We start from the raw sequence: 13,016 nt of genomic DNA on the forward strand, positions 1-13,016 counted from the left end.
CTCAGGCAGGACAGAGCTGAGTAACAGAGAGACATTGCAAACACAGCCTGGTTAATGCTCACATCTCAGGCAGGACAGAGCTGAGTAACAGAGAAACATTGCAAACACAGCCTGGTTAATGCTCACATCTCAGGACAGGACACTACTGAGTAACAGAGAGACATTGCAAACACAGCCTGGTTAATGCTCACATCTCAGGACAGGACAGGCTGGAGTAGCTCAGAAGCTGCTTTGCTCAAGTTTAATAATCTGATCAATTTCCCCCTGGGTGTGGACACGTATAACAGGTTGCTTCAAATATCTTGGTTTAAGGATTACACCCACCCCACTCGATATTGGAACAGTCTTGGATAACAGTATTAATGACTCTCGCCCATTTTGTCTGCTGTCTTTATTGTACATTGCACACAGCAAGAACGACCTTTCTATGGGATTTCCGCTGTCACCATCAGAATAATGTGCTCAATGTCCCTGTTGTGTTTTCAGAGACACAGATCAGGAGGTAAGAGTCTGAGATCTCTCAGGAAGGAGCTGAAATGGGAAGTTGATGCCATGATTCCTATTGACAGCTGAATGTCTCAACCAGCAGCAACGTTTGGCCCCAGGCCCATTGACTGCTTTCGGTTAGGAAAAGGCAGATTGTTGTCATATTATAGTCAATTCTCAGCCACTGGTACCAAGAACAGAACATTGATGCCCTGGGTACTGTATCTGGGGAGTTGTGTTCCCATGGGGACAGTAAGGGTGCAGGATATGGATATGTGTCTATCTCTCACCCACATGCTCAGTCTCTCTATCCTTAATGCTGATAGAGAATGAGAACTCTTAGATTAAAGATATTACCTCCATGTCCAGGACCATAACCTGTGGAACAAACAGATTGGTGTTAATTCAAAACCTACATAGAGTCATACAGCACAGAACAGACCCTTCGGCCCAACCAGTCCATGCCGACCATAATCCCAAACTGAACCAGTCCCACCTGCCTGCTCCTGGCTCATATCCCTCCAAACCTTTCCTATTCCTGCACTGATCTAAGTGTCATTTAAACATAATTGCTGTACCCATACCTACCACTTCCTCAGGAAGTTCATTCCACACTCAAACCAAACTCTGTGTAAAAACATTTGCCCCTCAAGTCTTCGTTAAATTAGTTTCCTCTTTCTCCTTAAAACTGTGTCCACTTGTCTTGAAACTCCCCATCCCAGGGAAAAGATACCAACCATTAATTCTATCTCTGGCCCTCACTCAGTTTATAAACCTTTATAAGGTCGCCTCTCACCCTCCTGCATGGCAGTGATTGAATTTCCAGCCTATCCAGCTTTTCACACGACAATTACTCTTCCATTTGGAATTTGACAGATTGTGGGATGGGGATGTTCACACAAAAGGAAATGAACATCACAGTTCAAACTCAATTTATACATTTCTCCTTTGCTAAGGGCATTCTCAAAACGTCAGTGAAATATCTGTCTCACAATCACCTGTCTATCTGTCTATCTATCTATCTATCTATCTGTCTATCTATCTATCTATCTATCTATCTCTCTATATATCTCTCTGAATGTCTCTCTACCTATCTACCTATCTATCCATCCAACAACCTATCCATCTCTCTGTCTATCTGTGTGCGCATATATGTATATGTGCAAGAATGTATGTATGTATGTATGTATGTATGTATCTATCTATCTATTCCCTTGTGAAATATGTCTGATTGCAATTGTTTTTAGGAAAATGATTTATGCTTCCACTTCAGACTGACACCATTTCACCTTTAATATCCCAATGGATCACATTTATCAACATTTTTATGAAACACAGAAGAATGAAGAATGGATGTTGAGATTGTTTCAGAAAAGATTTAATGCAGATGTTAAGTGACTGATTGTAAAACATTAGCTTGGTTTGAGATATCCTGAGAATTTATATCTCTTTGAAAAAAACATAATAGTTCAATTTTGAATATCATCTGGTTAATGCTCACATCTCACGGCAGGACAGAGCTGAGTAACAGAGAGACATTACAAACACAGCCTGGTTAATGCTCACATCTCAGGCAGGACAGAGCTGAGTAACAGAGAAACATTGCAAACACAGCCTGGTTAATGCTCACATCTCAGGACAGGACACTACTGAGTAACAGAGAAACATTACAAACACAGCCTGGTTAATGCTCACATCTCAGGGCAGAACAGAGCTGTGTAACAGAGAGACATTACAAACACAGCCTGGTTAATGCTCACATCTCAAGGCAGGACAGAGCTGAGTAACAGAGAGACATTGCAAATACAGCCTGGTTAATGCTCACATCTCAGGGCAGGACAGAGCTGTGTAACAGAGAGACATTACAAACACAGCCTGGTTAATGCTCACATCTCACGGCAGGACAGAGCTGAGTAACAGAGAGACATTGCAAACACAGCCTGGTTAATGCTCACATCTCAGGCAGGACAGAGCTGAGTAACAGAGAGACATTGCAAACACAACCTGGTTAATGCTCACATCTCAGGCAGGACAGAGCTGAGTAACAGAGAGACATTGCAAACACAACCTGGTTAATGCTCACATCTCAGGCAGGACAGAGCTGAGTAACAGAGAGACATTGCAAACACAACCTGGTTAATGCTCACATCTCAGGCAGGACTGGTTGGAGTAGCTCAGAACCTCCTTTGCTCGAGTTAAAAAATCTGATCAATTTCCCCCTGGGTATGGACACGTACAGCAGGTCGCTTGAAGTATCTTGGTTTAAGGAATACACCCACCCCACTCGATATTGGAACAATCTTGGATAACAATATTAATAACTCTCGCCCATTTTGTTTGCTGTCTTTATTGTACTTTGCACACAGCTAGAACTTCCTTTCTATGGGTTTTCCGCTGTCACCATCAGAATAATGTGCTCAGTGTCCCTGTTGTGTTTTCAGAGACACAGATCAGGAGGTAAGAGTCTGAGATCTCTCAGGAAGGAGCTGAAATGGGGAGTTGATGCCACTATCCCTATTGACAGCTGAATGTCTCAACCAGCAGCAACGTTTGCCCCCAGGGCCATTGACTGCTTTAGGTTAGGAAAAGGCAGATTGTTGTCATATTATAGTCAATTCTCAGCCACTGGTACCAAGAACAGAACATTGATGCCCTGGGCACTGTATCTGGGGAGTTGTGTCCCCATGGAGACAGTCAGGGTGCAGGATATAGATATGTGTCTATCTCTCACCCACATGCTCAGTCTCTCTTATTGCTGATAGAGAATGAGAACTCTTAGATTAAAGATATTACCTCCATATCCGCCATGGTGACCTGTGGAACAAACAGATTGGTGTCAATTCAAAACCTACATAGAGTCATACAGCACGGAACAGACCCTTCGGCCCACCCACTCTATGCTGACCATAATCCCACATTAAACTAGTCCCAGCTGCCTACTCCTGGCGCATATCCCTCCCAACCTTTCCCATTCCGGCACTGATCTAAGTGTCATTTAAACATTGTTTCTTTACCCATACCCACCACTTCCTCAGGAGATTCATTGAACACTCCAACCACTCCCTGCGTAAAAGAAAAATTGCCCCTCCTACCTTTTTAAAATCTTTCTCCTCTTACCTCAAGGAAACATGCCGCTAGTCTTGCAACCAGCTCCCCCTCCCCTTCCCAGGGAAAATACACATGGCATTAACTCTATCATTTTATAAACCTCTATAAGGTCGCCTCTCAACCTCCTGCACTGCAGTGAAAAAAGTCTCAGCCTATCCAGCCTTTCACACGACAATTACTATTCCATTGGGAATTTCACAGATCGTGGATTGGGGATGTTCACTCAAAAGGAAATGAACATCACAGTTCAAACTCAATTTGCTGAGGATATTCTCAAGACATCAGTGAAATGTCCATCCATCATCCGTCCGTCCGTCCATCCATCTGTCCGTCCATCCGTCTGTCCGTCCATCCGTCCATCCATCCGTCCATCCATCCTCCATCCATCCTTCCGTCTGTCCATCCTCCATCCATCCATCCGTCAATCCTCCATCCATCCATCCGTCCGTCCATCCTCCATCCATCCGTCCGTCCGTCCATCCATCCGTCCGTCCATCCTCCATCCATCCATCCGTCCGTCCATCCACCATCCGTCCGTCCATCCTCCATCCATCCATCCATCCATCCATCCGTCTGTCCGTCCGTCCATCCGTCCGTCCGTCCGTCCGTCCGTCCATCCATCCATCCGTCAGTTTAACAACTTAATGCAGTTGTTAAGTTACCGAGTGTAGAACATTAGTTTGGTCCGAGATATTGTCAGATTTTATATCCACTTTGAGAAAGCAAAGTTGTTCAATTTTGTGCATCATCTAGTTAATGCTCACATCACGGGACAGGGCAGAGCTAAATTGTCCCATAGTGTCCGGGTATGTGCAGGTTAGGGTGGATTGGCCATGCTAAATTGTCCCATAGGATCCGGGTATGTGCAGGTTAGGGTGGATTGTCCGTGCTAAATTGTCCCATAGTGCCCAGGGATGTGCAGGTTAGGGTGGATTGGCCATGCGAAATTGTCCCATAATGCCCAGGGATGTGCAGGTTAGGGTGGATTTGCCATGCTAAATTGTCCCATAGTGCCCAGGGATGTGCAGGTTAGGGTGGATTGGCCGTGCTAAATTGTCCCATAGTGCCCAGGGATGTGCAGGTTAGGGTGGATTGGCCATGCTAAATTGTCCCATAGTGTCCAGGGATGTGTAGGTGAGGGTGGATTGGCTGTGCTAAATTGTCCCATAGTGTCCGGGTATGTGCAGGTTAGGGTGGATTGGCCGTGCTAAATTGTCCCATAGTGTCCAGGGATGTGCAGGTTAGGGTGGATTGGCCGTGCTAAATTGTCCCATAGTGTCCAGGGATGTGTAGGTGAGGGTGGATTGGCCGTGCTAAATTGTCCCATAGTGTCTGGGGATGTGCAGGTTAGGGTGGATTTGCCATGCTAAATTGTCCCATAGTGCCCAGGGATGTGCAGGTTAGGGTGGATTGGCCGTGCTAAATTGTCCCATAGTGCCCAGGGATGTGCAGGTTAGGGTGGATTGGCCATGCTAAATTGTCCCATAGTGTCCAGGGATGTGTAGGTGAGGGTGGATTGGCTGTGCTAAATTGTCCCATAGTGTCCGGGTATGTGCAGGTTAGGGTGGATTGGCCGTGCTAAATTGTCCCATAATGCCCAGGGATGTGCAGGTCAGGGTGGATTGGCCGTGCTAAATTGTCCCATAGTGTCCAGGGATGTGCAGGTTAGGGTGGATTGGCCGTGCTAAATTGTTCCATAGTGTCCAGGGATGTGTAGGTGAGGGTGGATTGGCCATGCTAAATTGTCCCATAGAGTTAGGGGATGTCCAGGTTAGGGTGGATTGGCCGTGGGAAATGTCAGGAGATGGTTCAGGGTGAGATGCTGATTGGTGTGGACGCATTGGGCTAAATGGCCTGTTTCCACACTGTAGGGATTGTATAAAACCTGGAGAAATCTGGAACACTGTAGTGGGAGGGGCCAAACAAAACGGTGAGTCGGAGAACGTAGAGCAAAGCAGAGGGCCGGGGGATCTTCCAGCGAGTGTGTACAGATCCCGGAAGCTGGCTGGATGGACTACACATCATGAAGAAAGCAAATGGAGTCCTTTTCTTTATTGGTAGGGCACGTTCGATTGGCTTAAAGAAACTTACTTTGTTCACTGGATGTGGGCATCACTGGCCAGACCAGTATTTATCACCCATCCTTAATTGCCCAGAGGGGAAGGAAAGAGTCAAACACATTGGGCTGTGGGTCGGGAGTCACGTGGAGGCCAGAACAAGCAATGATGGTAGTTTCCATCTTGAAAGGGCATGAGCGATCCAGATGGGATTTTTTTTTTCACCCAGCAATAGGTTCATGACCATCACTAGACCCTTAATTCCAGATTTTTGTTGAATTCAAATTCCACCATCTGGCCGTGGCAGGTTTCGAACCCGAGTCCCCAGACTCTCTGGATTAACATAATAGCACTAAGCCATTCCTGACTGAATTTCCTTAAACCTGGACACCGCTTTTAAACCATTAATGCTTACCACAGTATATAACAGAACCTCAAGGGGGTCTACGTCCCACTCACCCAACCACACATCAACGACCAAACCTTCCACCCAATGTTATATTCAGCAGCCAAAAAAATCCTTGGGAACCCATGGGCTTTGACATAGTTGGCCAGGTCTGTCTTGTGATGTCTTCCAAAACTCCACTGGATAGCCCTCATCCATCTCCCTTTGTTACCTCCTCAGGAGAGGTGAGGATGTTGCAAAAGGAGGGAGAGGTAGAAATTGGCATTAAGGAACGGAAAGGTCATTGACTAGAATCAGTGCTCTTAATACTGAGCTGTCTTGCCTACTGCGACCATTGCTTGGAGTATATCACCATCCCTAGGCCAATTGCTAATGTCCACTTCACTAGTGTATCTACCTGTACACTTACTGTCTCCTCACTTGAGAGAGGATACTGATTTGATTGTCCAGTTCGTGGTTCATGTATTTAATGGGACTACATGGCAGTTGGCACGGTGGCTCAGTGGTTAGCACTGCTGTCTCATGGAGCCAGGCACCCAGCTTCGATTCCTCCCTCGGGCGACCATCTGTGTTTGCACATTGTCCCCTCATGTCTGCTCTGGTTTCCTCCCGCAGTCTAGAGATGTGCAAGTTTGGATGGATTGGCTATGGGAAGACAGGGATGGGGTAGAGAATGGGATGCCCTGTGGAGGGTCAGCGTGGACGTGATGGGCTGAATGGCCTGCTCCCACAATGCAGGGAGTCTATGGACCCAGTTGGGATATGATTACCTTTCAGCTATGTCGGCCCAAGTTAGAAATGTACAGCCATCTGGACTGGTACTGATTGGCTGAACACACAAAGCAGTTGGCAGTTTTGAAGATTACCCATGTTCAGTTGAGTGATTAACATGCTTGGGCAATAGCTAGACCAGGTGACAAACTTGGATAGCCAAGGCAAAAGGTACCCTGTCTGCTTGTGCCCCCAAGGATACCCACTGCCGTGGTTTTACAGCAGTGTTACATAACAGAGTAGACTCCCCACATACAGAGAACCCACCGGACTGTTCGGAGAGATTGAAACATACCAATATTGAACAGATAGTTCCAATGTTAAAATACTTACCAAATGGTTCAGGGACTGTGGAAGAAACAGATATCTGTGTTAACATCGGCTGCAGAAAAACGAGTGACGATTCACATTCTCAACGCAATTGGTTCAGGAATTCAAATATCTCCTGTTCAGAGATCACTGTAAAAACTCAGTGGGAACCTCTCCGAAACAACACGGGTCTGCCTCCATCACCCACTCTGAGCGTGATCCCTGGATCCCAGTAATCCACTGTGGGATCGACATTCTCCACATCCTCCCTTTGCGAATTGGCCAACTCTGCCTTCTTCAGTCCCCAGCTTTCCTACCAGTGGGAACACTTTCCCCCCATTGACACCACCCTGGGAATTTTAAACGCCTCAATTAAATCTCCCCTTGACCCTCTGTGCTGTGAGAACAGCCCCAGGTTTACCATTCCCTCCTGGAACTGTTCGAGTAAACTTCCTTTACTCTGTCTCCAAGGTTTGGTTACCTTTCTGAGGTGACAGAGCTCTGTCCATGGTCTACACTGGACACTCGGGGCTCCATCCAGAGGCTGTGAGCTCTGTCCATGGTCTACACTGGACACTCGGAGCTCCGTCCAGAGGCTGCGAGCTCTGTCCATGGTCTACACTGGACACTCGGAGCTCCGTCCAGAGGCTGCGAGCTCTGTCTATGGTCTACACTGGACACTCGGAGCTCCGTCCAGAGGCTGTGAGCTCTGTCCATGGTCTACACTGGACACTCGGGGCTCCGTCCAGAGGCTGCGAGCTCTGTCCATGGTCTACACTGAACACTCGGAGCTCCATCCAGAGGCTAGGAGCTCTGTCTATGGTCTAAACTGGACACTCGGAGTGCCGTCCAGAGGCTGCGAGCTCTGTCAATGGTCTACACTGGACACTCGGAGCTCCGTCCAGAGGCTGTGAGCTCTGTCCATGGTCTACACTGGACACTCTGAGCTCCGTCCAGAGGCTGCGAGCTCTGTCCATGGTCTACACTGGACACTCGGAGCTCCGTCCAGAGGCTCCGAGCTCTGTCCATGGTCTACACTGGACACTCGGGGCTCCGTCCAGAGGCTCCGAGCTCTGTCCATGGTCTACACTGGACACTCGGAGCTCCATCCAGAGGCTGTGAGCTCTGTCCATGGTCTACACTGGACATTCGGAGCTCCATCCAGAGGCTGCGAGCTCTGTCCATGGTCTACACTGGACACTCGGAGCTCCATCCAGAGGCTGCGAGCTCTGTCCATGGTCTACACTGGACACTCGGAGCTCCGTCCAGAGGCTGCGAGCTCTGTCCATGGTCTACACTGGACATTCGGTGGTCCATCTAGAGGTCACGAGAGCAGGACTGACATTAAAAAGCTGACCACTACCAGGGGGTGAGTGGGACAGCACACTTCCTCGTACCTGCCATGACCACTGCCATCAGGCTGACCAGGAGGAACAGACACAGATACTTCATGGTTGTAGTGAGTCGGAAGTCTCACGGTGAGTTGTCTGTTTGCCTCTAGCTGAGGTGATTTGTACACGGTGCACCCTGGGTTTATGTACACTGTCAGACCAGCCTCCTGACACCCAGCCAAGCAACACTTGGCTCCTGTCAGAGCAGCTGCCACTCTGCCCTGCCCATGAATCAGCTTCTCTGGCAGATTGGTTACAGGTCAATCAACAGGCGATGAAATGTCAGCCAAAAGATAAGGCATTGGCTGCAGAGCAGAGGATCCTGGGAACCTTTTCCCAGCCAGCAATCCCAGGCTGTCCACCCCTCACAATACCTGGAGCTAACCCCTGAAACCAGGCTCCTGTGGAAGGTGAGGAACAGCAGTGGGTCTGTATCTGTGGTTGACTGGGACAGGACGATGGATCTGCATAGTCAGGGAGTTGGTCAGAGCTTTGGGAGAACCTTGTTTAAATGGAGGGGGGAGGGGGGTGCAATATTTTCTGGGACAGAAAAACACACCACCCAATATGTAACATTAAGCACTCACTGTTTCTCTTTATGATGACACTCAGTATCAGAGTTAAAAAGAAGTGATCATGTCATACAAGTGACAGGTAATGTCACATGAGATCTAGGGAGAGATTTCCAACTGGATACAAAATTCGCTTTATGGTAGGAGACAGAGGGTGGTGATGGAGGGTTGTTTTTCAGACTGGAGGCCAGCGACTGGTGGTGTTCCACATGGATGGATGCTGGGTCCATTGTTGTGTGTCATTTATACCAATGATTTGGATGAAAATATAGGTTGGTGAGTTTGCGGATGACACCAAGGTTGGTGGCATAGTGGACAGTGAAGAAGGTTACCTGGAGTACAAAGGGATCAATTGGGTCAATGGGCTGACGAGTGGCAGATGGAGTTTAATTTGGATAAGTGTGAGATGTTGCATTTAGGTAAAACAAGTAAGGGCAGGCCATGTACAATTAATGGTAGCGCCCTGGGTATTGTTGGAGAACAGGGACACCTCAGGGTTCAAGTACATCATTCTTTGATGTTTGTGTCACAGGAACACAGGGCAGTTAGAAGGTATTTAGCACACTTGCCTTCATTGTTCTGCCCTTTGAATATAGGAGTTGGGACGTCATGCTGAGGTAGTACAGGATAATGGCGAGGCCTCTTCTGCAGTACTGTGTCCAGTTCTGTGAAAGGAAGGATATTATTCAGCTGGAGGGAGGGAGGTCAGGACAAATTTACCAAGATGTTGCCAGGAATGGAGGGTTTGAGTTATAGGGGTAGGCTGGGACCTCTTTCACTGGAGCAGAGGAGGTTGAGTTTTATAAAATCATGAGGGGGACAGAGAGGGTGAATGGCAGCGTGGCTTAGTCCAAAGATGGGGGATTTCAAGATTAAGGGGTGCATTTTTAATGTGAGGGGAGAAAGATTTAAAAAGGACTTGAGGAGCAATTATTTTACACAGAGACTGGTTTGTGTGTGGAACGATCTTCCTGAGGAGGTGGTGGATATGGGCACAATTTAAAACGATCTTTGGATAAGCACATGAATAGGAAATATTGGGAGCGATGAGAGCCAGGAGTGGGCAGGCAGGACTCATTTGGTTTGGGATCATGTTCAGCACGGACTGGTTGGGCCGAAGAGTCTATTTCCATGCTGTAGGACTGTAGGACTATCTCAATATTCAATGTAGGCATACTGCTTCAAACTGCAAGTAAAGCTCCCTCTACACTGTCCCCTCATTAAACACTCCCAGGACAGGGATAGCACGGGATTAGGTACAGAGTGAAACTCTCTCTACACTGTCCCCATCAAACGCTCCCAGGACAGGAACAGCACATGGTTAGATACAGAGTAAAGCTCCCTCTACATTGTCCCTCACCATGCATGCTCAGGACAGGGACAGCACGGCGTTCAATATAGAGTAAAGCTTCCTCTACACTAGCCTCCATCAAACACTCCCAGGAGAGGGACAGCACATGATTAGATACAGAGTAAAGCTCCCCCTACACTGTCCAACATCAAACACTCCCAGGACAGGGACAGCATGGGATTAGAGACAGAGTAACGCCCACTCTACACTGCCCCCCATCAAACACTCCCAGGACAGGGACAGCACGGGATTAGATACAGAGTAAAGCTCCCTCTACACTGCCCCCCATCAAACACTCCCAGGACAGGGACAGCACGGGGTTAGATACAGAGTAAAGCTCCCTCTACACTGCCCCCCATCAAACACTCCCAGGACAGGGACAGCAAGGGATTACATACAGAGTAAAGCTTCCTCTACACTGTCCACCATCAAACACTCCCAGGACAGGGACAGCACGGGGTTAGATACAGAGTAAAGCTCCCCTACACTGTCCACCATCAAACACTCCCAGGACAGGGACAGTACAGGGTTAGATACAGAGTAAATCTGCCTCTACACGGATTTCCAGCATTGCCAGGGTGTTATGAGGATGGAATCGTTTTCTGACCATGGACTGAATGTCAGTTCCCATGATACCGCAGGCTGATTGCCCATTGATAGTGGTGTCAGTCCATCGCCACATTCAGCCTGGAATCAGAATCGCGGTATCTCAGAAGGAAGCCTTCCACCGTGTCTGACTTTGCATGAAAGTAAACCCTGTTCCTGACTCTCCTTGTCCTTATCCACCTTGACTTGCCCTCTGCCTGCATCTTTAACCAGAGACTCTCCAAGACAGCAACAAACTGCTCCTCCCAATCTCATCTCGCGTTCAGCTACACATCAGTTCCAGTGCATTCGGCCTGTTCGGTAAATCCTTTTCAGCAATTCGTACTGTCTCTCGTTTTTCCAACCACAGCCCATTTCCATCTGAGCTGGCCCAGCACTGTCTCTTGGCTTACATACATACTGCACGCTCAGTGCTTCAGTCAAGCCATGAATAGGAAGGGTTTGGAGGGATATGGGCCAAGTGCTGGCAAATTGGACTAGACTAGTTTCGGATATCTGGTTGGAATGGATGGGTTGGACCGAAGGGTCTGTTTCCGTGCTGTCCATCTCTATGACTCTGTGACTCGCTCTGTAAATCATGAGATCTGCAAATGTCCTTCACACTGTCTGTGTCCTTTCACAATTTGGAAGCCATTGGACTCCCTTTTATGCTGCTGCCAGTCTCTTTTTCATGCTCTCTCTTTGGATCTATGAACTGATTCACTCACCTCTCTGAACTAGCGCTGTGGACACTGTTTCTCACGAGCGTAATCAGTCACATACAGAGACTTTCAGCTCCATCTTACTCTCCATCTCTTCTGTCGTCAGTGGGAGAGCTGAGTCCAGGGGTGGTTCATTTGGAAAGGAGTTGGATAGTTTCCTGAGATTGACCGACGTGTCGGTATGGAGAGAAATGGTACCTCATTGGCCCCATTACTCAGACACGCTCTCCCAGAGCTTGTGTGTTTGGTTTCAGGGCTAAATTTTACAAAGTGTGTTCCTCAGTGGAATTCCCATCTTTACTGTTTGTCCCTACTCTCCCGGGAGATTGTGAGTCTGGTCGGGGTCTGGGGTGGGAGGGGACATGGGGGAGTGCGCTGATGGGCAGGCAACTTTGGGTGAGACAGGTTCAATGCTCCAGTCCCTTTTTCCCCATCCTATGTCCTCTTGTCAGTGCTCTGATCAGTACTTTTGGAGACATCACTCCCCTTCACCCCACTATGTGACTTTGTTAAACGTCTCGTCATTGGCTTCATGTCCCAGAATGCTCGCTGTTCCTGCCTGACCTCGCTCTTCAAGGATGCCACGTCAGATGTTGGCGAATCTGCCCCCCCACCCCACCTCACCCACACCTGGCCCAATAAATATTCACAGGGATCATTGTGACATTCGAGATAAATCTCCCAGAGAACACGATGGAAAGGGATAAGATGTTCTCTGATAATCTACGGGATAACGAGGGAAATGTTCGCGGCTCATGGCATTCACTCAGCTCCTTTATGCCAAGGTACATCCGGCAACGTGGCCTATTGGCAGTGACGACTGGCAGCGTGGCAGAGGGGGAATGTGTGGAGAGTTGGAGAGGAACAGGGAAGTTTGAGGATCTGGTTCCCAACACTCTCCACCACTGAGGGTTTCCCCCACCCCATGTCTGGCTGAGTGGGGGATTTATCAATGGCGAGAGCTGGCTATGATTGATTTTTCTCAATCCGCTCTCTCTCAGGGAGATATCTGTGCACTGACCAGTGTCTCTCAATCCCCCCTCTCTCAGGGAGAGATCTTTACACTGACTGATATCCTTCCATATTCCTATCTCTCAGGGAGACATCTGTTCACTAACTAGTGTCTCTCAGTTCCCTCTCTCTCTCTCTCTCTCTCTACACTCTCTCTCTCTATCTGTGTCAGGGAGATATCTGTACACTGACTATTGTCTCTCAGTCCCCTGTCTTGCATGGAGTTATCTGTACATGACTGTTGTCT

General features: G+C 48.1%; 1 protein-coding gene across 3 annotated transcripts in view; it reads right to left on the reverse strand.

Moving 5' to 3' along the window:
- Positions 1-8,654, reverse strand: part of LOC122546315 (uncharacterized) — a 30,310-nt gene extending 21,656 nt beyond the window's left edge. For all 3 annotated transcript variants that reach the window (XM_087982801.1, XM_087982802.1, XM_087982799.1), the window contains exons 1-4: positions 8,535-8,654; positions 7,162-7,176; positions 3,280-3,300; positions 844-864 (exon numbers count right to left, since the gene is read on the reverse strand). In XM_087982801.1, the coding sequence (XP_087838927.1) occupies positions 844-864; positions 3,280-3,300; positions 7,162-7,176; positions 8,535-8,589 (112 nt within the window). In that variant the 5' untranslated portion in view covers positions 8,590-8,654. The remainder of the gene's footprint in view (positions 1-843; positions 865-3,279; positions 3,301-7,161; positions 7,177-8,534) is intronic.
- Between the last annotated feature and the right edge of the window lie 4,362 nt (positions 8,655-13,016).

This window comes from Chiloscyllium plagiosum, unplaced genomic scaffold (genome assembly GCF_037043375.1).
Source record: "Chiloscyllium plagiosum isolate Xiang-an unplaced genomic scaffold, Cpla_swu_hap1 HiC_scaffold_44, whole genome shotgun sequence".
NCBI classification, from domain to species: Eukaryota; Metazoa; Chordata; class Chondrichthyes; order Orectolobiformes; family Hemiscylliidae; genus Chiloscyllium; species Chiloscyllium plagiosum.